At 36.9% G+C, this 24,589-nt stretch overlaps 1 protein-coding gene across 3 annotated transcripts in view; it reads left to right on the forward strand.

The window, feature by feature from the left end:
* Nucleotides 1-534: 534 nt before the first annotated feature.
* ATR (ATR serine/threonine kinase) overlaps nucleotides 535-24,589 on the forward strand; it is a 99,543-nt gene continuing 75,488 nt past the window's right edge. Inside the window, exons 1-13 of one of the 3 annotated variants that reach the window (XR_008422563.1) lie at nucleotides 535-681; nucleotides 9,995-10,086; nucleotides 11,487-11,633; nucleotides 13,376-14,253; nucleotides 15,050-15,228; nucleotides 15,702-15,893; nucleotides 17,102-17,301; nucleotides 17,610-17,762; nucleotides 18,414-18,606; nucleotides 18,840-19,102; nucleotides 20,855-21,045; nucleotides 21,130-21,230; nucleotides 21,399-21,570. Coding sequence is in view for 2 of the 3 variants with exons in the window: in XM_053903757.1 (XP_053759732.1) it covers nucleotides 623-681; nucleotides 9,995-10,086; nucleotides 11,487-11,633; nucleotides 13,376-14,253; nucleotides 15,050-15,228; nucleotides 15,702-15,893; nucleotides 17,102-17,301; nucleotides 17,610-17,762; nucleotides 18,414-18,606; nucleotides 18,840-19,102; nucleotides 20,855-21,045; nucleotides 21,130-21,230; nucleotides 21,399-21,570 (2,820 nt within the window). In the remaining variant the exon portion in view is untranslated. Of the gene's footprint in view, nucleotides 682-9,994; nucleotides 10,087-11,486; nucleotides 11,634-13,375; nucleotides 14,254-15,049; nucleotides 15,245-15,701; nucleotides 15,894-17,101; nucleotides 17,302-17,609; nucleotides 17,763-18,413; nucleotides 18,607-18,839; nucleotides 19,103-20,854; nucleotides 21,046-21,129; nucleotides 21,231-21,398; nucleotides 21,571-24,589 lie in introns of those variants that run through there. The other 2 variants (XM_053903757.1, XM_053903758.1) reach the window with 2 other exon arrangements.

Below are 24,589 nucleotides of genomic sequence, written 5' to 3' on the forward strand. Positions count from 1 at the left end.
CTGGTGATTTGATGAAGACACCTGCAAAAACGTTCAACCCCCTTTTTAAATATTAAAGGTAGGTAATATCCTCAAGGAAGCTTGAGTGACTTCAAGCGGAAAAACACCTGCTGAAACAGGACAGGGAGGAGTCTCTTATCTTTCATCAGAAAGGATCCCCGGAGAGTGGTAGGAACCTGAGGGCTTTCAACCACGGGGAGATCAATTGTCACGTTTGTGATGCGAGGGAGGCAAGGCTGGTGCCCGTCATGCCTATATCTTCCCTAGAACCAGGGGTCTTGCCTCGGTGAGCCTCCCAGGCTAGGAGTAGCAAGAGGGCGCTGAAAACTAAAACTCGCCACGAATCTCGCCCGCCCCGCCTTCCTCCCTACGTCGGACACACGGTAGGAAACCAAACCTGAGCGCGCTCAGCCTGCTTGCCCCACCCCCTTTCGGCTTCCGGGCCTCCCCCGGGTCCTACGCAGAAAGAGCGGCGCCTGGCGAGCTCCACCAGCAGTGGCTTCCGGGAGGAGTTTTGGGCCCGGCGAGCCACCGTCGGATACCGCGCCTTCCCACCAGAGGTAGCTGTGGAGACGCCGGGAGCCCGTGTCGGCGTCGTTGAGGAGTGCGGCGCATCCTCAACATGGGCGACCACGGCCTGGAGCTGGCGTCTATGATCCCCGCGCTGCGGGAGTTGGGAAGGTAGGGTCAGGCTCGGCCGCTCTGGGTCCCGCGTCCTTCTCCGACGGGCCTGGCCGGAATCTCACGTGTTCTCCCTCCCCTGCGGCGCGCGTGCCTGCCCCGAACCCGTCAACCCCGGCCCTTGTAGATGTGTTCCGCGACTGATTTGAGCGCTTCTCCCTTAGGCGGTTAAAGATATGCGGGTCGTCGCCGCAGACCTTCAGAAAGCCGGTCCAGGGGAGGAGAGGCGCTCGCTGACCGCACTAGAGCGGCGCCCCGGAGCTTGTCCCCAACCCGGGGTTGCCCTCTGCAGCTGGAAGGAACGGTCCCTTCTGACCACTTTTTGGCCACTTTCTGTACTTATTTGCTTCCCAGAAACCTATGTCCATAGATGAGGGACTTGACCCACGAACTTTCCCCAATTTCTATTTTTTGTGATCGCTCGTGGAGGAATTGGGTTTTTAGCTTTACGTTTTGACACAAATTGCTTCTTTTAGAAGAAAAATCACCAGTTCTCTTTTTGTGCAAAGAAGGCCAGTTGCTAGGAAAGGCAGTTGGTTTCTTTCTTCAAAGTGAAACCATAGGGCGTTCTGAAGATGTGACTCCTATATTTGATCAGTCAGCCCCCAATCTTGTTATTTTAGTCAGAAAACCCAGGGACCTTGCCACAACGTGCACAAAATATAAACGTGTACAGAATGTTTCCAAAGTTTGGAAATAATTTAATATATTAAATTTTTATTTTATTTGCAAAAGCCTGTTTCTTTAAACAGAAGAGTAAAATCAGGTAAACCAGTGTTCTACCTGAAGAGAAGGGTAGGATGTTGATGGCTGCCATCCCCCTTCAGCACACTGGCAACCTTCCCTCAACCAGGCCTGAAAGAAGGCAGGGTTGTTGTTTTGTTTGCCTTTTTTTTTTTTTTTTTTAATTGTAACCCACTGCTTGTGGGCTTGTACCACTACTGCACTTGAACTATCAGCTGGAATTTTTTAGGCTGTTTGAAAACTTACAACACGAAGTCAAAACTGATACAAAGCCCATAGGATATTTAATTCTTTTCTGTGGTTCAGTTGTGTTCATCTCTACTTGTTGGTCATACAAGGATATTTAGTTTTCCTCAATCACATAAGAGGATAAATGAAGGAACCACACGTCTTAACTGAATTATCCTGGTTTTGTGTGTGTTATTTCACTTCGCATGAATGTTGCAAGCATATTCTGTGTTAACATTTTATAAAGTAGCATGAATATAAGTGATCGTTTTAAGAAATTGATGCACAGATTTCATGTTTAGGCTCAATGTGAAGTTCAGGATTTTTTCTCCACCTTGTTTTAATGTAGAATTAACTGATTAATACTTTTCTTCCCTCTTTTTTCTTCCTTTAAGAGATTGTTAATACAAGTAATAGTATCTTGAATTTATTTATAGCCTCTTACATCAACAGAGCTTAAGTTACCTTTCATTTCATTCAATTGTAGCCATTCTAAGTGAAAGAATAGAAAAACTGACCGATAGAGAATTGTATAACAATAGTTTTTAATTTTCATGACCTTCTCATTGCAACTGCTTCATTCATGCTTACTCAGTCTCACCGAATCTCCCTGATATAGAATGGACTAAATATTATCACTATTCAGTGAGAAACTGAGTCACAGAAGGGTACCTGGTGGCTCAGTCGGTTAAATGTCCAACTTTGGCTCGGGTCATGATCTCACGGTTCATGGATTTGAGCCCCACCTCGGGCTCTGTGCTGACAACTCAGACCTGGAGCCTGCTTCAGATTCTGTGTCTCCCTCTCTCTCTGCCCCTCCACTGCTCGTGCTCTATCTCTCTGTCTCAAAAATAAGATAAAAACATTAAAAAAAAAAAAAGAAAAAGAAACTGAGTCACAGAAATTGAAGAAGCAAAATCGAAAAGATAACAGTTCTTCATTAAATAAAGTAAGCATTGTTATTAATAAAGTAATAAAAATGGGGGCCTGATCCACGTATGCCTTTTTCTTTCACTACCCCCAAGCTAAGGAGCATCTAGTTTCCAACTGTAGTTTCTGTATCCAAATCTCTAATAAATGTGTTGTGTCGGTAGAGTTTGATTTGTACCATAATAGGATTAATTGATTTTGGTCAAGTCTTCACATAAAGAAGGATTTCTTCACTTTTAACACAAGTTAGAAGTTATATCCCATTTACTTAAATGAGTGATTTGTATTCCAAAGCAACCTAATGTATATAGTGTTTAATTTACTGAATGTTGAGATTTAAACACTGAAGTTTCTGTTCAAACTATGAGTTGTGTTCTGACTTTGTGAGAAGTTTTAATTATATATTTGAAATGAAAATATGTTCTGAGTAAACAAATACTGCCTTAGGAATTATCTACTTAGATTTATAATAACTGTTCCAATTACAATTATTTTATATTTCAAAGTATACTGAGATAGTTAGAGTAACAGGCCTTTTTAAGGCAGTATTAAAAATCTGAAACAATGAAAAAAAGTTTCAGAGCTGAGTTTCAGATTCCAACCAAAAGGGCCTTTTCTTCTCCCCCCCCCCTTTTTTTCATTAATTGACTGGCAATTCTATTTCTGAAAAAAGTGAGGTGTCACTGTTTTAATATGTGGGCTTTTCTATCTCAGGGATAAATTTTGCTTCACTGTTTTTTCTTATTAGCACTCTTCTCTACATAGTCTTTCTGGGTGATCTCATCCACTCCTGCCCTCAACTATCCATCTGCTATTTGATGATTCCAAATGTGTTTCTCCAAATAATATCTATCACCTATAGAGCTATTTAAACAACTATATACTGGCAGTTTTAGCTGGGTGTGCTATGTGCAGTTAAGACTCAACATAGTCAATACAAGTTCTACACATATCCCAACTACTTCCCCCCCCCCCCCCCATTCACTGAGGTAGGGATATCTCAGTAAATCATACCATATTCACTCGTTTTTTCCAAACCAGGAATGTAGGAATCATTCTTGACTCCCCATGTCCTTTTGCTACATCTTTGGTCCTTTTTTCATCTTTACTCTTCCCTAAATAACTTCATCTAGTTCCATAGCTTTAAATACCATCTATATTCTGATAACTCCCAAATTTATATCTCTAGCCCAGAAATATTATTAGATTGCATACTGTTGAACATCTATATCCAGTATGAACATTTGCATATCCAAAGCAGAACTCTTGACTTATTTTCCTTAAACTTGTTCCTTCCCTATGTTATTGTAAATGTACTGTCCAAAAGCCTAGGAGTTATTCTGGATTCTTTCCCTTATCCCTTAATAATCTATCAGCACATCCTGCCAACCCTATCTTTAAAATATACTTTTTGGAGCGCCTAGGTGGCTCAGTCAGTTAAGTGTCCCAACTCCTGATTTTGGCTCAGGTCATGATCTAACAGTTCATCAGTTCAAGCCTAGCATTGGGCTCTGCGCTAACAGTGCTGATTTGCATGGGATTCTCTCTCTCCCTCCCTTCCTCCTCCCCCCCCCCCCCCCCCCCCCACTGCCCCTGCCCTGCTAGTTGCCTATCCCAAAATAAATAAATAAACTTAAAAATAAAGTAAAATATATTTCTCTCCATTTCCACTGCTATTCTTACAATTTCTTATCTAGGCTATTGTAATTTCTCAGCTAATCTCTTCATTTCCATTTTACCCACTTATAATGGATTTCTTAGCAACCAAAGTAAATGTAAATGGTTAAAACCTTCCATTAGTTATCTAGCACACTTAGAATAAAATCCAAACTTCCTCCCAAGGCTTCTAAGGTTCTGCATTTTCTGGCCTCTGCCTGCCTCTGACCTCGTGGCCACATACCCTTCCCTTACTCTGCTCCAATATCATTGGCCTTGTTTTTCCTTATGCACCAAGGTCATTCCAGCCTTCAGTCTTTTGCACTTTGCTGTTTCTTCTCTCTGAACAGACTGGTTCTGTTCAGATGTCATTTTGGAGAGGCCTTCTCTGACCTTCCTGCTTAAAATTATAATCACAAGATATTTTCAGACAGTGATAGTTGCCATTAAAATATTAAATGGGCAGTGGGAGGGAGATGAAAGTCTGGGGAGCAGCAACATTAGCCACTAAGAGGAGATTTGAATGATAAGAAGCCAGTATCTGAAATGGAATGGGAAGTATAAGGGTCTCTAAGTGGGAATGAGCAAAAGAATAGGAAGAAGGATGAAACACAGGAAGCAAAGAGGGGACTGGTGTGAGAGTTAAGGGTGGAGGAGTAGCCAGGGGCCAGATCCTTTAGTACCTTACAGGTCAGAATAAGAGTTATATTTTAAGGGCAATGGGAAGCCATTGGAATGCTTTAAACAGGGAAATAATGTAATTAAATTCAAGTTTTAAAAACATGGGGCACCTGGATGGCTCGATTGGTTAAATGCCCAGCTTTTGATTTTGACTCAGGTCATGATCCCAGAGTCATGGGGTCCAGCCCCAAGTCAGCATGATATGCTGAGTGTGGAGCCTGTTTAAGATTTTCTCTCTCCCTCTCTCCCTCCCTCCTTCTCCCCCCTTTCCCTCCCTTCTCTCCCTGCTTGTGTGTGCACGCACATGCGTTCTCTCTCTCTCAAAAAAATTACAAAACACGTTGACTCTTCACTCCTACTTAGAACCTTTTGATGTCTCATTGCCTTCAGTACAAAATCCAACCTCTTTAGTTTGTTCTTTGAACTTTGACCTTATAGTCGCTCTTCAGCTTTATCTATTTACTGTCTCCCTCTTCTTTGGCCATATAGAACCTCTTAATAGCTTTTAGAGCATCCTGTGTTCATTCTTAACTACTGAGCATTTGCTCGTGCTGTTTCTTTTGCTTGGAATACTCCTCCTTTCCCTTATTTTACCTGCCTAGCCCCTTAGGGACTTAGGTTTGTATCACTTCCTTCAGGGAGCTTTGACTGATAGGCTCTGCTCAGAGCCAAGTGACCCTCTTGTGTTCTATCTTGGCTCTATTAATACAACCATGCTGTGTTAAAATTACCTGTTTACTTTTTTAAACTTTTTTTTTTAAGTTTATTTATTTTGAGAGAGCGAGTGGGAGAGAGGGGCAGAGAGATAGGGAGAATTCCAAGCAGTCTCCGCACATGGTGGCCACAGAGCCTGATGCAGGGCTCAAACAAAACAATGGGATCATGACCCTCAGGTTAAGAGTCAGATGCTCAACTGACTGAGCCACTCACGTGCCCCTACTTTTTTGAAAAAGGTATACCCTCTTAGCTCCATTCCAAGGTAGAGGTTGTATAATAAGTGCTCACTCTCCCATGAGTCATTATTCTAATAGTACATCTAATGAATGATAATCAATTCACCTTTTTAAAAAACTGACCAAAAATGACACAAATAATAGGAATGATCTTTATACAAAATTAAACTTCGTAGAAAACTCAACCACCACCTAGGGTCCTGATTCCTCTCCTGACACACCTCCTCATTCACATTTCTAAATGATACTTGCTAAATTACACTTAGTGTATAAAGACAAACTCATTTGATTTTGTCTAAAACAATTCATGTTACCTTGTAATTTCAGACTTTATAAATTTTTGTTATATTTAAATCTGTGATGTCATATAATATGGTAGCCACTACAGCTGGTCTAAGTTGAGAAGAATTTCAAAGACTTAGTACAAAAAAAACAAAGGTAAAACAATCACTTTAGTAATTTCAGGGCACCTGAGCAGTTCATTTGGTTGAGCATCCAACTCTTGATTTCAGCTCAGGTTGTGGATTGGAGCCCCATGTTGGTCTCCATGCTGAGCAAGGAGTCAGCTTGAGATTCTCATTCTCTCTCACTCGCTCTCTCCCCCCCACTCTCCCCCCCTCCCCCGTCCGTCTCTCCCCCCTCCCTCTCTCTCTCTGCCCCTTTCCCCTGCTTGCATGCTCTCTCTATATATATAAATTTTTTTTTTAATTTTAATATCAGTTACAGTTCAAATAATATTTTGGATATATTATGAAGAAAACTATTGTTTGTTTCTCTCTTTTTTAAATTTTTTAATGTTTATTTATTTTTGGGAGAGAAAGAGCATGAGCAGGGGAGGGGCAGAGAAAGGGGACACAGAATCTGAAGCAGGCTTCAGGCTCTGAGCTGTCAGCACACAGCCTAATGTGGGGCTTGAACTCACAAACTGTGAGATCATGACCTGAGCCGATGCTCAACCGACTGAGCCACCCAGGTACCCTCCCTTTTTTTTTTTTTTTAAGGAGGCTTCATGCCCAGTGCAAGGCCTAATGTGGGGCAGGAACTCACGACCCTAAGATCACAAGACCTGAGCTGAGATCAAGAGTTGGACACTTAACCTACTGAGCCACCCACGTGGCTTTCTATTCTTAATGTGGCTACTAGAAAAATTTGAAGTGCACATGTGACTTGCATTGTTTCCATTGGCCAAGGCTGGTTTAAATAATAAGATAAACGGTACCAAGTTTTTTTCACTTTCATGTAAAAATAAAACTACTTGGTCTTTGAGTCTATATACCTAAGGTTATGTGTAAATACTGGTAATTTCAGTAACTTAGTAGTTTCAATTTGGGAAGATAAAAATTCTGGAGATGGTGGTGATAGCATAGAATAATGAGAACATAATGCCATGGAACTGTACACTTAAAATGGTTAAAATAAATGTTAAGTATATTTGACCATAATAAAAAATATTTCAAAGGACATTTTAACAAACTAATTTAATTTGATACTGTTGACAGCTCCCTCCTTGAAATTCTAACTTTGTTTCTAGAATATACCTCATAACATTTTTCTTTTTATTTCTCTGGTTCTTTCCCTTTCTTCTTCATGGCTCCTTTAACTTAAAGTTCTCTCTTTGGCTTTCTTATTACTTCTTACTCTGCACTAATTTTCAGGGCTTCCACTACTACTAGCTGTAGTGGTGGTAGATTATATAAATCTCCATGAATGTCAGGCTCCTCATATGCAAATTAGAGTTTAATGTCCCTAACTTATTTCTTGTGAAGTATGTAATAATGCAGATAATGTTTAGCCTTGTTTAATAGATGTTATTATATAATGATAATTTAATCTATATATCTAGGCTAGATATTTCTTGAGGATTAGAGCTTTAATTTTCCCCCCGCCTAGTAAACTCTGTGCCCAACTTGGGACTTGAATTCATGACCCTGAGACCAAACCTCACATTCTCTACTGACTGAGCCAGCCAGGTGCCCCTTAAGGACCAGAACTTTAATTCTAACAATCTTTTGTTAGATTGTTCTCTTGAGACCTTAAATTCAGTGTTTCTAAAACTGGTTTTGTTTTTTCTCCCCGGACCTGTGCTTCCTCATGTGTTAACTCTTTTGGTGAATGGCCTCACAGTCCACCCTGGATAGAGGGCTAGGTTGACTTATCAGTCTCCTCCACTAACCTGTCACCTCTCCCAGAGATTGTTTTTGGTGTGTACTGTGGCACATTATAGGTGCTCAGTAAATGTTTGTTGATTATATGAATGACTAGAATTCCTCATCCTATGTGGTAGAATACAGACTTTGTACTATATTCTTACATGCTGTTTTGTACCAAATCATGGAATTCAAGTTTAATTCATTGATTCTAGGATACTATTGCTCTGCTTAATTATTGTATCTCCTCTTAATATTTATTTTTCTTGATTGGTCCTAATACTCATGTATGTAATTTTCCCTAATATTTTATTGAATTTTCATTGTGGAAAATTTCAAGCATACAAAAGAAGAAAAATAGTATATCATTTGCCCATTTTACCCAACAACTATCAATTCATGCCCTTCTTTCTCTCAACTCATACTACTTTGAAGCAAATTCCAGGTAGTTCCTTTTTTTTTTTTTTTTTTAAGATTTTACTTTTAAGTAATCTCTACACCAAATGTGGGGCTTGAACTCATAACCCCGAAATCAAGAGTCACATGCTCTACCAACTGAGCCAACCAGGTGCTCCAACTTTGAAGCAAATTCTAGACATCATTTCATCCATAAATATCAGCATTTATCTGTAAAGCATAAAGACTTTTAAAATATATCACAGTACCATTATTGCACCTAAAAATATGTATTCTTTTAAATTAAAAAATTTTGGGGGTGCCTGGGTGGCTCAGTCAGTTAAGCATCTGACTTTGGCTCAGGTCATGATCTTGGGTTTCGTGAGTCTGAACTCCATGTTGGGCTCTGTGCTGACAGCTTAGAGCCTGGAGCCTCTTTGGGTTCTGTGACTCCCTCTCTCTCTGCCCCTCCCCTGCTCACACTCTTGTCTCTCTCTGTCTCAAAAAAGAAATAAATGTTAAAAAAAATTTTTTTAATAAAAAAATAAATTTTTTAGACTTTTTATTTTTTGTATTTTAGAGAGAGAGAGTGCACACTTGAGTGGGGGAGAGGCATGGGGGGGAGAGAGAAGGGGAGAGAGAGAGAGAGAGAGAGAGAGAGAGATTGGGAGAGAGAGATTGGGAGAGAATCTCAAGCAGGCTCCATGCCCAGTGCGACCCTGGGATCACGATCTGAGCTGAAACCGAGAGTCAGATGCTCAACTGACTTAGTCACCCAGACACCCCCAAAGTAATTTCTTAATAACATCAGATATCTAGTCTGTGTTTAAACTTTCCCAGTTTGTCATATACAGTTTGTTAATAGTTTTTATTTTTGTTTTTTTGGGGGGTTTCGTTTTGTTTAATCAGAATCCATTGCAGGATCATAGATTATCATTGATTGATAGGGCTCTTAAGTCTCGATTATAGGTTTTTCCTTTTCCTTTCCCTCCTTTTTTTTGCCTTTGGAATTTATTTGTTGAAGACACTGTTCTGTAGCCAAGACTAGATCAACACTGCTCAATAGAAATAAAATGCAAGCCACATGTAGAATTTAAAATTTTCCAGTAGCGACATTACATAAAGTAAAAAGAAATAGGTGAAATTAATTTTTAATAATATATTTTAACTCAGTATATCTAGATATTGTCATTTCTACATATAATTAATATAATGTTATTAATGGATATATATTTTCTGGTACCAAATATTCAAAATCTGATGTATATTTTTTACTTAAAGCACGTATCAATTTGGACTAACCAGATTTCAAGTGTTCAATAGCTACATCAATAATGGCTACCGTATTGGGCAGGGCAGGTCTAGATTTTGCATATTGGATACCTGTGGTGTCATTTAGCATGTTTTTTCCCTTTTAAATCAGTAACATGTATTTAGATTTTTCTTTCATTTTTAAACAGAAGGATACAATGAATGTCAACATTAAAACTAAACACATTTGATAAATTCAACTTTAGAGAGTTTTTTACGAATGAAATTGTCTCTTTAAGGGTTAAAAACTCTTTATTTGTGTTTTAGTGCCAGTCCAGAGGAATATAATACAGTTGTACAGAAGCCAAGACAAATTCTATGTCAGTTCATTGACCGAATACTTACAGATGTAAACGTTGGTAAGAAACAGTTATTTCTTATAGAAGTTTTATAAATTGTTTTCTTTTTCATATATACATTATGCTAGCATTTTTGTCCGTGTAGTTTTAAATGTAGAGTTAGTATCTATGATAATTACTATTTTCAAACAAATTACTTACAACATTAACTTTTTTTTTTTGAGACTACATGCACTATGTATACACGGGGAGGGAGAGGGAGAATCTTAAGCGGGCTACACCCGGTGCAGAACCCAACATGGGGCTCAGTCCTGTGATCCTGGAATCATGACTTGAGCCAAAATCATGACTCAAGCCAAAATCATGACTCAGATGCTTAATCAGCTGAGCCACCCAGGCCCCCCTACAATATTAACTTAGTACATAATATGACTTAAGCATTTAAAGTAATTCTAGTTTTTAGGCACCTGGGTGGCTCAGTCGCTTAAAGTAATTCTATTTTCCTGCTTTTCCTACATTTTCTGCTACTTGCTATGGAGTTCTTTGATATATGGTATTATAATAGATAAAAAATAGTTGGCCATTTCTAATCATGTGCACCCTATTTTAGCTAGGTCTTTCACTAGTGGTTGAGAAACAAATGCCATTTAAATATTCTTTACAAGTTAGTGACTTTGTGGGAGGTAAGAGGTTCCAGTGAGTTGTTGAAATAACTATTTCCTGTTTGTGGCAGTGTAGAAAACAAATATTACCAACCTGGCAAGGTGGTGTCCCATTGGTCACATCTGTTAAAATTACACAGAAGGGGTAATATAAAGTAGCATTTGGCTAATGGTTTATAAATTTAATTTCAAATTTGGCACAAATTTAATGACTTAATAATAGTCATTTAGCCTTTCTTTTTTCAGTCAATAAAATTACGAGTTGCTGAAAAACAACAAAGGGCTACTAACTACTTGCATAATGTATTTTCATGTAGTACTCCCTTCCCTCTCTTTAGATCACTTGCCCTTCACCTCTCTGACCAACTTTTCATCATCTAGGAATCTAATCCTTCACAGCATCTTCCCAGACACTCACTTCCTGCACGGTGGATTAGTGCAGTTAACATACTATATTATAACTATCAGCTTATTTATCTGATTCCCTCACCTGTTCAGGTAAAGTTTTTTTTCCCCCTCAGATTTTGGTACAGTGCCAGGCATATTGTAGGCCTGTAATATATATTTGGTGAATGGATGTATACTAGATGAATGTGCCTGGTTTTTAAACATTTAAAATTAGAAAGATAGGACCATGGAGTTTAGCCCCATCAGTTTATCCTGAGCACTGTATTGGACACAATTCTGGTCAACAAAGTCTAGTTTTTTAACAACTGGTCACCAAAGTCTAGTTTTTTAACAAAAGAACTGTCATTTCATTTGTCACGCCTCTTTAAGATGAATTTTTTATTATTTTAGTTGCTCTAGAACTTGTAAAGAAAACTGACTCCCAGCCAACCTCTGTGATGTTGCTTGATTTCATCCAGCATATAATGAAGTCCTCCCCACTTATGTTTGTAAATGTGAATGGAAGCCAAGGGCAAAATGAGGTCAAAGACAGTATTGGTGAGTCCTACTATTTGTGCATTCATTTGCAACTGGTTTTATGAAATTTACCCTCTTCTGCTCTTCTAAATTATAACATACATTTTATACATATTCTGGTCAAATTTGCTATAAACGTGAAGGAGCAAAATGGTAATTGTTAATTTTGTTTTGTGCATCCTTATTGTTTTCTTTAGTTTTAAACTAGATACCCAGGATGGAACAGAAATAACCAAATTTGTTTATTTGCCATTGGACACTTAAGCAGTTTTCTTTTTTCCGTTTTTGATAAGCTCTTTCTTCTAGATCAGGCATTAGCAAACCATGGCCCACAGGCCTCCTGCCTGTGTTTGTAAACAAAGTTTTATTGTAAAAGCCATGTTTTTACTTAATATTTACTTACTGTATATTACTGTATATATATCTACTGTAACTACTAGAAAGGCAGCATTGAGTAGTTGACATGGAAGCCATAAAGCCCTCAAGCCTAAAATATTTCCTATCTAGCCCTTTAAGAACAACTTCTAGATGTTGAAACTTTTTTCCAGGCTTTATCCTTATTGTTCCTACTACTTTTGCCCCTTTATTGGCCTCCTTATAAAAAGATGTAAAGCTATCATCTCTTTTTCTGTACAATGCATAGAGTATTAAAAATGTTTTTTAACTTTTTTTAATGTTTTTATTTCTGAGAGAGAGAGAGAGAGAGTGTGTGCACGCAAGTGGGGGAGGGGCAGAGAGAGAGGGAGACACTGAATCCAAAGCCGGCTCTAAGCTCTGAGCTGTCAGCACAGAGCCCGACACAGGGCTCGAACTCAAGTACCGGGATATCATGACCTGAGCTGAGGTCAGCACTTAACTGACTGAGCCATCCAGGCATCCCTGTCTATATTCTTTACTACACTTTTTTAAATAACAGGTCACAACCCATTAATAGGTTATGAAGATAAAATGTAATTCGAAAATATCATAATACATTGCATGTAATAAATACTGTTTCATGAAACTTTTGTTTCATATATTTAAATAAAATAAATATGCATATGTAAACTGGGTCATGATATAAAATGTATCTTAGTTGTGATCAAAAAGTTTTAGAAACTGTATTACAGGAATCAGGAGGACTGTGACTGATTTGTTTTTGTGCACCTGGGACAGAGTTGGCACTCAATAAATATTTGTTGAAGGAGTGATAATAGTAACCATTTGTTGAACTTCAAGCACTATGCTGAGAATTTCACATATATCATCTTACTTCATTCTCATGGTAACCCTTATGACTCCCTTCTTACAGATGAAGTTACAGAGGTTCAGAGAGATGAAAAGTTCACACAACCAATAAGTGAAAAGCTAGGACTTAGACTTGAAAATTGGTATTCTAAATTACTGTTCAGTATTTCCATTGTGTAAGGAATGTTTTAGACTATTTTGTTAGTGAAGTTTATACTTTAAAAATGAATCATCAGGGGCACCTGGATGACTCAGTCAGTAAGCGTCTGACTTCAGATCAGGTCATGATCTCACGGTTTGTGGGTTCACGCTCCCTTTGGGCACTGTGCTGACAGCTCAGACCTGGAGCTTGCTTCAGATTCTGTGTCTCCTCTCTGCTCCTCCCCTGCTCTCGCTCTCGCTCTCTCTCTCTATTTCTCTGTCTCTGTGTCTCCAAAATAAATAAACATTAAATTTTTTTTTTAATGAATCATCAAGCAGTTAGCAAATTAATTAACATTTCTGATGGACTTATTTAATATTTTTTTATTTCAAAGAATTCAGTAATTGGATCATAACAAGACTTCTGCGGATTGCAGCAACTCCATCCTGTCATACGTTACACAAGAAAATCTGTGAAGTTATCTGCTCATTATTATTTCTTTTTAAAAGCAAGAGTCCTGCAATTTTTGGAGTACTAACAAAGGAATTACTGCATCTTTTTGAAGATGTGATTTGCCTCCATAAAAGAAATGCAGTGGGACACTTTGTGGAATGGCCAGTGGTAGTTAGCCGATTTTTAAGTCAATTAGATGAACGTGTGGGATATTTACAACCAGCTCCTTTGCAATTCATGAACATGCAAAATTTAGAATTTATTGAAGTCACCTTATTAACAGTTCTTATTCGTATTATTGCAATTGTGTTTTTTAGAAGGCAAGAACTCTTACTTTGGCAGATAGGTTGTATGCTGCTAGAGTATGGTAGTCCAAAAATTAAATCCTTAGCAATTAGCCTTTTAACTGAACTCTTTGAGCTTGGAGGATTACCAGCACAACCAGCCAGCACTTTTTTCCGGTCATTTTTGGAATTATTAAAACATCTTGTAGAAATGGATGCTGACCAGTTGAAACTCTGTGAAGAGCCATTATCAAAGCTGATAAAAACACTATTTCCCTTTGAAGCAGAAGCTTATAGAAATATTGAACCTGTCTATTTAAATATGCTGCTGGAAAAACTCTGTGTCATGTTTGAAGATGGTGTCCTTATGCGGCTTAAGTCTGATTTGCTAAAAGCAGCTTTGTGCCACTTACTGCAGTATTTCCTTAAATATGTGCCAGCTGGGTATGAATCTGCTCTACAAGTCAGGAAGGTTTATGTGAGAAACATTTGTAAAGTTCTTGTGGATGTGCTTGGATTTCAGGTAGATGCAGAGGTAAGTCATTTTTAAGTGTATTTAATAAGTATGTATTTTGTTTATAACTTAAGCATATATGTCAGATGTATTAGTGAGAAAATAGATTGTCTTTAATAATGTATATTCAGAATGGAATGATTTTCACAATCCACTTTGGCTCCTTATTCTGAATTTTTACTTTGATTTGAGAAAGATTTGTTCACTAAGTTGGTAATGAACTGCCAATAGGGTAGCAGGTTTTAAAGTAGGCTTTGTGAAGTGTAAGCATGTTTAGTGCATTATTAAAAGGGGGCCAGTTATCAACTTAATTACAAAAACTTTGAGCACTCACCTAGATTTTATCTTTGGCGTGTTATAATCAATCACTTGTAGGAAACCTATGATTACATAGTACTAATCATGCCAAAATATGCCTTTTTTCTTATTTGGACTGTGAGAGACAGGCAGTACAATAAAATGTGCAGTAACTTGAGTAAATACTTTATCTAAAAGTCTTGCTGGATTTGTAGTATGAAAGAGTTTAGTAATTCCCTTATAGAATTTTTCTTTGTAGTATTTTGATGGAAGGAAAAACAGATGAGAGAATTTATGTTAAGACTTTTAAGACTGTACAACCATAATTGTAGGTACAGAACCACATATATGTCTATTTATAGGTTGTGAAATTATATAGATTAACTTAGGTCTTTGTTTTACCTGATGAGACTCTGAAAATAGTTTACCTTATTAAAAAACTTACAACCTAATTAATTTTTGCAGTCTGTTAATAACATTTTCTAAGAGATAGTTTTTGAAATTATTTTTACTTTCTCAGTATTTGTTGGGCCCACTTTATGCCGCCTTAAAAATGGAAAGTATGGAAATCATTGAGGAGGTTCAGTGCCAAATTCAACAGGAAAACCTCAGCAGTAATAGTGATGTAATATCATCCAAAAGACGTCGACTCAGCTCATCTCTAAACTCTTCCAAAAGACCACCAAAACAGACTGAGGAGTATGACCTTCATTCAGTTTGTATTTAGTGATTTAATAAAACTTTATTCACTTTTAAAAATCATCTTTAGTTAAGTGCTTTGACTTAAATACATACCATTGTTCTTTCTAAAGGTAGTCAAAGGAATGCTTGAAATATTTTAATACTTGTAGCCCATTCAAGTATGAAAGATAACATGGCTACATAAGGTTACTTAAAAGATTTTTTAAGTTATTACTTGCCTGTCTAATTTAACTTTTTAGTATCTGAAAAATCTCTGAGATTGCATATCTGTCAGCAGTTTAAAATACATTAACAAACTTTTTGTATAATGTGATCAAAGAATTCCCATATTGCAGTTAGCCCTGAAAGTTGTTTTAAATACATTGTACTATAAATTTCAGTAGTTGGCATTACATGTTATGTTTTGTTTTAAATATTTTTCACATTTGAGCCAATGAATATCTTTACACTGTGGTTATAATAAATTACAGAATTAAACATGTGGATATGAACAAAAAGAGCATATTATGGAGTACACTGAAACAGAAAGCTGAATCCCTTCAGATTTCCCTTGAATGTGGTAGTCTAAAGAATCCTGTTATCGAGACTTTAGAAGGAATCACGGTTATCCTACAACTGACTGCTCTGTGTACTGTTCATTGTTCTCATCAAAACATGGACTGGTAAAACAACTTGTATTTTCTGGGTGGGTTTTCTGTAATAAATTTGGATGTATTGTTTTAGGAGACCTCATTATTCACTCAATTTGTGTGACCTGAGAACATACATTTTTTAGTGAAATGGAAAGGTAATTTGTTTTTTATTGAGCACCTGCTAAATGCTAGGTACTGTATTAAGTACTATACATATAATATTTAATCTTTACAACAGTTCTATAAGGTAAATGCTGTTATGCCTACTTTACAAATTGGAGATTGAGGTTTAGAGAAATTGAGACTAAGTCATGTGTTCAGTCCAGATGGTCTCAACAACACCTTACTTTCTCCAGGCTCTTTCTTTGGAACAGCTCCCACTATGAGACCAGTAGGTAGAGTATACATTCTAAGGACAGGAGAAGAAGGGGTGAGGAGCCTCTGATGTTCTGGGTCCAGCTCGAGGGTAACCTGGTGTTCCAGTTCCTCTTAATTACTTCCTCTAACAAGACTCTTTGTCTGAACTTTCCTGCGCACATATAATTAGAAAGTAGCAGAGCACATTTTTATATAACTCAAAACTCATTGTTCTTTTAGTCAAACATTTAGCCAAAAGAACATTTCCTTTTGATAGTAAGAGTAGGGATTTAGAACTCCTTGGAAGTATATTTTCAGTTTAGTACTTTTAAGATGGTTAATTATTCTATCAGAAAAAGCAAGTGTGAATCATCTCTGAAGATGTAGTCTTATTTTTACTGCCAAGTTATAGACTGAAACTCTTTGTTAACTTTTTACATGGTCATTTATTCTGTATTTTCTGACTCTTAATTAGCCAATAAAAAGTTATGAAAGAGATTTTAGAGAAACTATATTACCTCAGATTGTATTACATTTAGAATTTGAAACAACTTGAAGGAATAGCTAATTAGACTGCAGTCTACTCTTCTATAATTAAGGGTTTACCAAGCCAGTTAATAATTATGCAGGGATATCTTCTGTCATTTTTTAGGCCTGGGATACTGCATTTAAATATTGTAGATTATTTTAATTACCAAATCCTAGGACTGATGTAAAGAGACTAAGCTTAAAATAATAATGGCATATTAATTGACTTGCATATTTACTTTGAATTGGTTTAAACTTGTGTTAGTTTTATACTCACAATTTCTTTTGACTTAACTGCAATATTAGGTTGGACTATAACAAATTTATTGTAATTCTGTTTCTTAAAAATGTATTAACTGCAGCCATAATTTCAAGGACTGTCAACAGAAATGTAAGAAGAAACCTTCAGTAGTGGTAACTTGGATGTCTTTGGATTTTTACACAAAAGCGCTTAAGAGCTGTAGGAGTTTGTTGGAATCTGTTCAGAAACCTGACCTGGAGGTAGTTATTGATAAAGTGGTGAAAATATATGATGCTCTAATTTATATTCACGGTGAGTATAAATAAACAGTAGAAAAAAACAACCTTTAAAGGTCATCAGTGTAGAATATAACTATTAACTTTTTTTATTTGAGAATTTCTGAAGAATGCTGAGAAAATGCATGGATGCGTGTCTTTGTAAAGTCACGTTTAATTTCTTTGGGTTACAGACCTCAGAACATCATCTCTATGTTAAGAATCTTTGTTTATTGAATGCTGTAATTCCACTTGATGTTTAGAACATCTATTTTTATTGAGCAACAAGACACAGTTAAATATGATTAAGGAAAAATTATAATCACCTGTTGTGTGTTTCTGTAGTAAAAACTTCATTTGAAGATCATATACTGGAAGATTTATGTGGAATGCTTTCACTTCCATGGATTCATTCCCATTCTGATGATGGCTCTTTAAAGTTGACTACATTTGCTACTAATCTTCTAGCGTTAAGCCAGAGGATTTCTGATAGCTGCTGTAAGTGGTCACAAAATTCTGTGTGTGTGGTTTAACTCATGTCTATATGGGACTTCTAACACATTGCTGTTTTTTTTTCATTAATTTAAAAAGTACATTTTTACCAATTCAAAAAGTAATTAGACATCTAAAAAGTAACAAATTGAAAAAATTATAGGATTTGCACACCCCAAGTATTCTGCCACATTGTTCTCCAAAGATGCCATTCCAGTTTACATTCCTTTTATTAGCAAAATAGGAGAGAATTTCTATTGTCTCACATCCTCACTTTGTCAGACTAAAATGTTTGCTGTCAAAAAAAAGAAAAAAATGGTAAGGAGGTAACTAAAAGAATTTTTTTTTTTTTTTAACTATCTGATGGATGTGATTTTTAGTTGCATTTCTCTGGTTATATGTAGTAGGATTGTACGTAGATGTTTTTCAGTGCATGTGCTTTATTTTTTAAAAAGGAGCTTTTAATTAAATATATATATTTGAGATGTTACTTGAGTTTATGACAATGGATATATATATATAAATGTGTATGATGTATATAAATATATATGTGTATAAATATAAATGTGTATAAATATATATAAATGTGTATATTGATATGTATATAAGTTAAAATTAATATTTAGAAATAGTTTTTAATAGACTTAATTTTTTCAGCACCACAGGCACAGTCACGGTGTGTGTTTCTTCTAACTTTATTTCCAAGAAGAATATTCCTTGAATGGAGAACAGCAGTTTATAGCTGGGCCCTACAGAGCTCCCATGAAGTAATCCGGGCTAGTTGTGTTAATGGATTTTTTATCTTGTTGCAGCAGCAGAATTCTTGTAACAGAGTTCCCAAGATTCTTATGTATGTATTAATGTTTTAATTTGAATATATAACTTGCTTGGAAAGATCATAGTGTATGCAAATATATGTATATTGCTGAGTGTATGCAACAAATGTTGCTTTTTATTTTGAAATTTAAGTTTTCTTCCTTTTAGGCTTTGTCTTACCATTACTTTTTCCCCAAATTAAGCAAGACTATTTAGACCACAAAATTAAGCAAGGTTTAGTTAGTGTATTTTCTTTTTTCTCCCTAGAGATAAAGTCAAAGATGATTCCGACTTTGTCAAGAAAGAATTTGCCTCTATTCTTGGTCAACTTGTCTGTACGCTTCATGGCATGTTTCATTTGACAAATTCTTTAACAGAACCTTTCTCTGAACATGGACATATTGACCTATTCTGTAAGAGCCTAAAAGTCACTTCTCAACATGAATGTTCATCTTCTCAACTAAAAGCTTCTGTTTGCAAGCCATTCCTTTTTCTACTGAAAAAAAAAACACCTAGTCCAGTGAAACTTGGTGAGTGATTTGTTATGAATGTTTTAACATTTTTTTTTTTTTAACTTTATTTATTTTTGAGAGAAATTGAGCACAAGTGGGGGAGGGACAGAGAGAGGGAGAGAATCCCAAGCAGGCTCCGCAGTGTCAGCACATAGCCAGATGTGAGGGTCTGGAACTCACGAACCGTGAAATCATGACCTGAGCTGAAATCAAGAGATGGACACTTTACCAACTGAGTCACCCAGGTGCCCCTGATTTATTTAACATTTTAAAACCTTTTCTGGGCGCCTGGGTGGCTCAGTCAGTTGAGCGTCTGACTTTGGCTCGGGTCATGTTCTCATGGGTTTAGGCCCCATGTTGGGTTCTGTGCTGATAGCAGAGAGCCCGATGTGGGGCTCAAACTCACAAACTGTGAGATCATGACATGAGCCAAAGTCAAATGCTTAACCGACTGAGCCACCCAGGTGCCCCTAAACTCTCTTTTTTAAATCATTAATAGAATTAGCCTGAAGCCTTAAGAAATTAGACTTACTTGATAGATTCAATGGTCATGTAATGGTAATTTATAAATGGGTTGTCTGGCATTAGACCGCATCACAGAACTAACAAGGGTAGTAATTTTTGGATTTTTAAATATTCATGTGATTTGCCAACTTGGGCATACCTGGTGTTTGGTCCAATATCGTGAGGTTCAGTATTCCCTATGCTTTTTAGGGAGACTGGGGAAGCTTCTTAATATGTCTGCTGCCACTATCTTGGACCTTTGGAACTCCAAATAATTAGAAGCTTTGCCCTACTGAGGACTATCTGTAGATTGTATCTTCTTAGTCACTTTTCCAGTGGCAATGTTGTATGAGTTTGTTGGAAGCATGAGATTTACACAAATACTTAGAAGATCCATTTGTATGGGTAGAAAGTTGCAACTTGTTCTCAAGTTTTAAAAATAATTTATAATAGGTAGTTTCCAGGACTCCCTAAATCTTGTAATACAGGATTAACAGTAAAGCTAATAGTTCACAGATCTTTAGATTAGTGAAATGTGCTTTTTAAGTCTATCTCAGTAAAATATAATGATGTACAAAGTCTTAAATGAGTAGTCATTTTATAACTTAAAAAAATTCTAGGGGCCCCTGGGTGGCTCAGTCAGTTGAGCATCTGACTTGGGCTCAGGTCATGATCTTGAAGGTTGGTGAGCTCAAGCTCCACATCGGGCTTGCTGCTGTCAGCCTGTCAAGCCCACTTCCAATCCTCTGCCCCCTCTCCCTGCCCCTTCCCCGCTTACATGCTCCCCAAAATAAATAAATAATTTTTAGAAGTGAGGCACCTGGGTGGCTTATTGGGTTGAGTATCTGCCTTCAGCTCAGGTTATCATCGTGGTTTATGAGTTCAAGCCCCATACCAGGCTCTTTGCTGATAGACCCTGCTTCAGATTCTATCTCCCTTTCTCTCTGCCCCTCCCCCACTCACACTGTCTCTCTCTCTCTCTCTCTCTCTCTCTCTCTCTCTCTCTCCCTCTCTCCTCAAAAATGAATAAATGTTAAAAAAAATTTTAATTCTAGAATTTTAGATTTAAATTATTTATAACTGTTATTAAGTATAAAGTAAATTTTAATCTGTAAACATTCATTTTAGTCTTCCACAATTTCTACTAATTGAAACTGACATTATAAGCAAGTTAGAATTCTTTGTATATTTATTAATAATATTTTTACTGTAAAACTTTGATATTTGAAGTGTTAATATTAGGTATTATATGCTCTCGCCCTTTAGCTTTCATAGATAATTTATATCATCTTTGTAAGCACCTTGATTTTAGAGAAGATGAAACAGATGTAAAAACAGTTCTTGGAACTTTATTAAATTTAATGGAAGATCCAGACAAGGATGTTAGAGTGGCTTTTAGTGGAAATATCAAGCATATATTGGAATCCTTGGACTCTGAAGATGGATTTATAAAAGAGGTTGATTTTTTTTTATTTTTAAACATTTGTGTCTTCATTAATCTGGCTCTAAACTAATTTAACTGATTAATTTTATTATTCTAGCTTTTTGTCTTAAGAATGAAGGAAGCATATACACATGCTCAAATCTCAAGAAATAATGAGTTGAAGGATACCTTGATTCTTACAACAGGGGATATTGGAAGGTATATTTGGCAGTGTTTGTATACTTCCTTTTTTATTTGCCAGGTGTTAAAAATGGTAATATGAGAGATGTGAAATTAAAGAAAAAAAATATGATATCAACATGAATTTTTTTATGGATTTCCATTTATATTTGAGATATTGATGATAACCTTTTTTAAATCTTTTAGGGCAGCAAAAGGAGATTTGGTACCTTTTGCCCTTTTGCACTTATTGCATTGTTTATTATCCAAGTCAGCATCTGTCTCTGGAGCAGCATACACAGAAATCAGAGCTCTGGTTGCAGCTAAGAGTGTTAAACTGCAGAACTTTTTCAGCCAGTATAAGAAACCCATCTGTCAGGTGAGAGTCAGCACTGGTCTTGACTACAGTAAATAGCAATACTTTGCAAGAGTTAAAAAACAACAACAACAACAACAAACAAAAAACCATTTATACGTTTTATTTGTCTTGCTTTAAAGGGTATATTTTTAAAGGATGTATTCAGTTTATTTAAGAGAACCTAAAACTTGCAAGTTTTATATTTTATGATCTTGCTCTAAAGATGTATATTATGAATGGGAGAGGGGAATATCTTTTAGTAATATATTGAATTACTATGCTTTCTTGTTAATCTGTTAAATGCTTTTTGGGGGGAGCCTGGGTGGCTTAGTCGGTTAAGCGTCCAACTCTTGTTTTCAGCTCAGCTCATGATCTCACGCTTCCATGAGATTGAGCCTCACATTGGACTCTGTGCTGACAGCATCGAGCTGGCTTGGGATTCTCTCTCTGTCCCATCCTAGGTGGAATGTGTGCTAGTGTACATGTGCATGTGCACGCTCTCTCAAAATAAATAAATAAAACTTTAAAGAAAAGAAATGCTTTTCTTTTTGGGGTGCCTAGTTGGCCCAGTTGGGTAAGCATCTGACTTTTGATTTCAGCTCAGGTCATGAACTCACGGTCTTGAGATTGAGCCTTGAGTCAGGCTCTGTATTGACAGCTCGAGGCCTGCTTGGGATTTTCTGCCCCTTTCCCCCCCCCCCCCCCCAAAATAAATAAATTTAAAAAAAATGCTTTTCTTTTTTAGCCTTTATTCTACTGATAAACTTTGTTATGGCTTGATGTTATGTAGAAGGCACTTTAGTTTCTATGTAAGTGATGAATTGCTAAATTCTACTCCTGAAATCGTTGTTACATTATATGTAACTTGTTTTAAATAAAATTAAAATGTATATGTATATAAAAAAAGAAATCTTTTAAAAAATCATTGAGTTAAGTTTTGTGAATAGTATAACATAGAGGTTCAGTTTCTTCTTTCTTTGTTTTGGGGGGGGTGCAAGTGAGCAAGGGCAGAGAAAGAGAATCCCACAGAGGGGCAGAGAGAGAAGTGGGGCTCACCCAAAGTGGGGCTCATGTTTTTACCTGAAGCAGGGCTTCTCTTCACCCGAAGTGGTGCTTGAGCTCACCTGATATGGGGCTGGAGCTCACCCGATGCAGAACTTGAACTCAGGAACCATGAGATCATGACCTGAGCTGAAGTTAGATGCTTCACCAACTGAGATACCCAGGCACCCTAGAAGTTCAGTTTCAGTTTCCTTCATGTGATTATCCAGTTTTCCCAACATCATTTATTGAAGAGATTATCCTTATTAAGTATTCTTAGCTCCCTTGTCCAATATTAGTTGATAGTATATGTAAGGGTTTATTTCTGGGTTCTTGATAATGTTCCATTGTTCTATATACCCGTTTTTATGACAGTACCATACTGTTTTGGTTACTGCAGCTTTTGTAGCATAGTTTAAAATTTAGAAAGTGTGATGCTTCCTGCTTTGTTCTTTCTGAGGATTGCTTTGGCTATTTAGAGCCTTTTGAAATTCAGTACAAATTGTAGAATTTTTTTTTCTTTTTCTGTGAAAAATGCCATTAAAATTTTGATAGGGAATTCACTGAATATCCAAAATTCCGCATTGGATCTCCATAGGGATTACACTAGCATATTTAGATGACTTTGGTAGTATGGATCTTTTATCGATATTCTCTCCCTGTCCTTGAACACAGGATGTCTTTCCATTTATTGTGTTTTCAGTTTCTTTCATCAAAGTCTTACACTTTTTATGCTATAGGTCTTTCAACTCTTGGTTAAATTTATTCCTATATATTTTATTAGTTTTTATGTTATTAAAATGGGATTGTTTTCTTCATTTCTTTTTTGGATATTTTGTTAGTGTATAGATATGCAACTGATTTTTGTATGTTGTTTTTGTGTCCTGCCACTTTACTGAATTTATTAATTACTTCTTTTAATTTTTTTTTTTAACGTTTATTCATTTTTGAGACAGAGAGAGAGCATGAATGGGGGAAGGTCAGAGAGAGAGGGAGACACAGAATCTGAAACAGGCTCCAGGCTCTGAGCTGTCAGCACAGAGCCCAACGCGGTGCTCAAACTCACGGACCGCGAGATCATGACCTGAGCTGAAGTCGGACGCCCAACCGACTGAGCCACCCAGGCATCTCTATTAATTACTTCTTTATCCACATAACTTTTTGGTGGAGTCTCTAGGATTTTTTCTATATATCATCTTGTCAGCAAATAAAGACAATTTTATTTAAGAACTAAAAAATACATAAATAAAAAAGGTTGATTCAACTCGTGGCTGAAAAGTTAGGGATATGTTAAAATACTGGCTTTGCCCTGTTTGGAGTGTGATCCTTAACAAGATACTTAAATTTCTTAACTAAACCTGGTTGCTCCATTTGTAACCACATCATCTACTTCTTGAAGGTTGTTACAAAAATCAAGTAAGCTAATTCAGGTAATATGTTTAGGGCATTGATACTATCCTTTATGTTAGCTTAGAAAGTAGTCTTTAAATTTTATTCCTTGTGTGTTGGGGTGCCTGGGTGGCTCAGTTGGGTGTCCAACTTCAGCTCAGGTCATGTTCTCACCATTTGCGGGTTCAAGCCCCGCATCAGGCTCTGTGCTGACAGCTCAGAGCCTGGAGCCTGCTTTGGATTCTGTCTCCCTCTCTGACACTCCCCTACTCACACTCTGTCTTTCTCTGTCTCTCTCTGTCTCTCTCTCTCAAAAATAAACATTAAAAAAATTTTTTTTTTAATTTTTTTTTTAATGTTTTATTTATTTCTGAGACAGAGAGAGAGCATAAGCAGGGGAGGGGCAGAGAGAGAGGGAGACACAGAATCCGAAGCAGGCTCCAGGCTCCGAGCTGTCAGCACAGAGTCTGACGCGGGGCTCGAACTCTCGAACCGCAAGATCGTGACCTGAGCTGAAGTTGGAGGCTTAACTGACTGAGCCACCCAGGCACCCCTAAATATTTTTTTTTAATTTCTTCTTTGTGTGAAAAAATTAACAAATTGTTTTGCT

Source organism: Panthera pardus, unplaced genomic scaffold, assembly GCF_024362965.1.
Source record: "Panthera pardus isolate Hobbes unplaced genomic scaffold, ASM2436296v1 HiC_scaffold_16, whole genome shotgun sequence".
In the NCBI taxonomy this organism is placed as follows: Eukaryota; Metazoa; Chordata; class Mammalia; order Carnivora; family Felidae; genus Panthera; species Panthera pardus.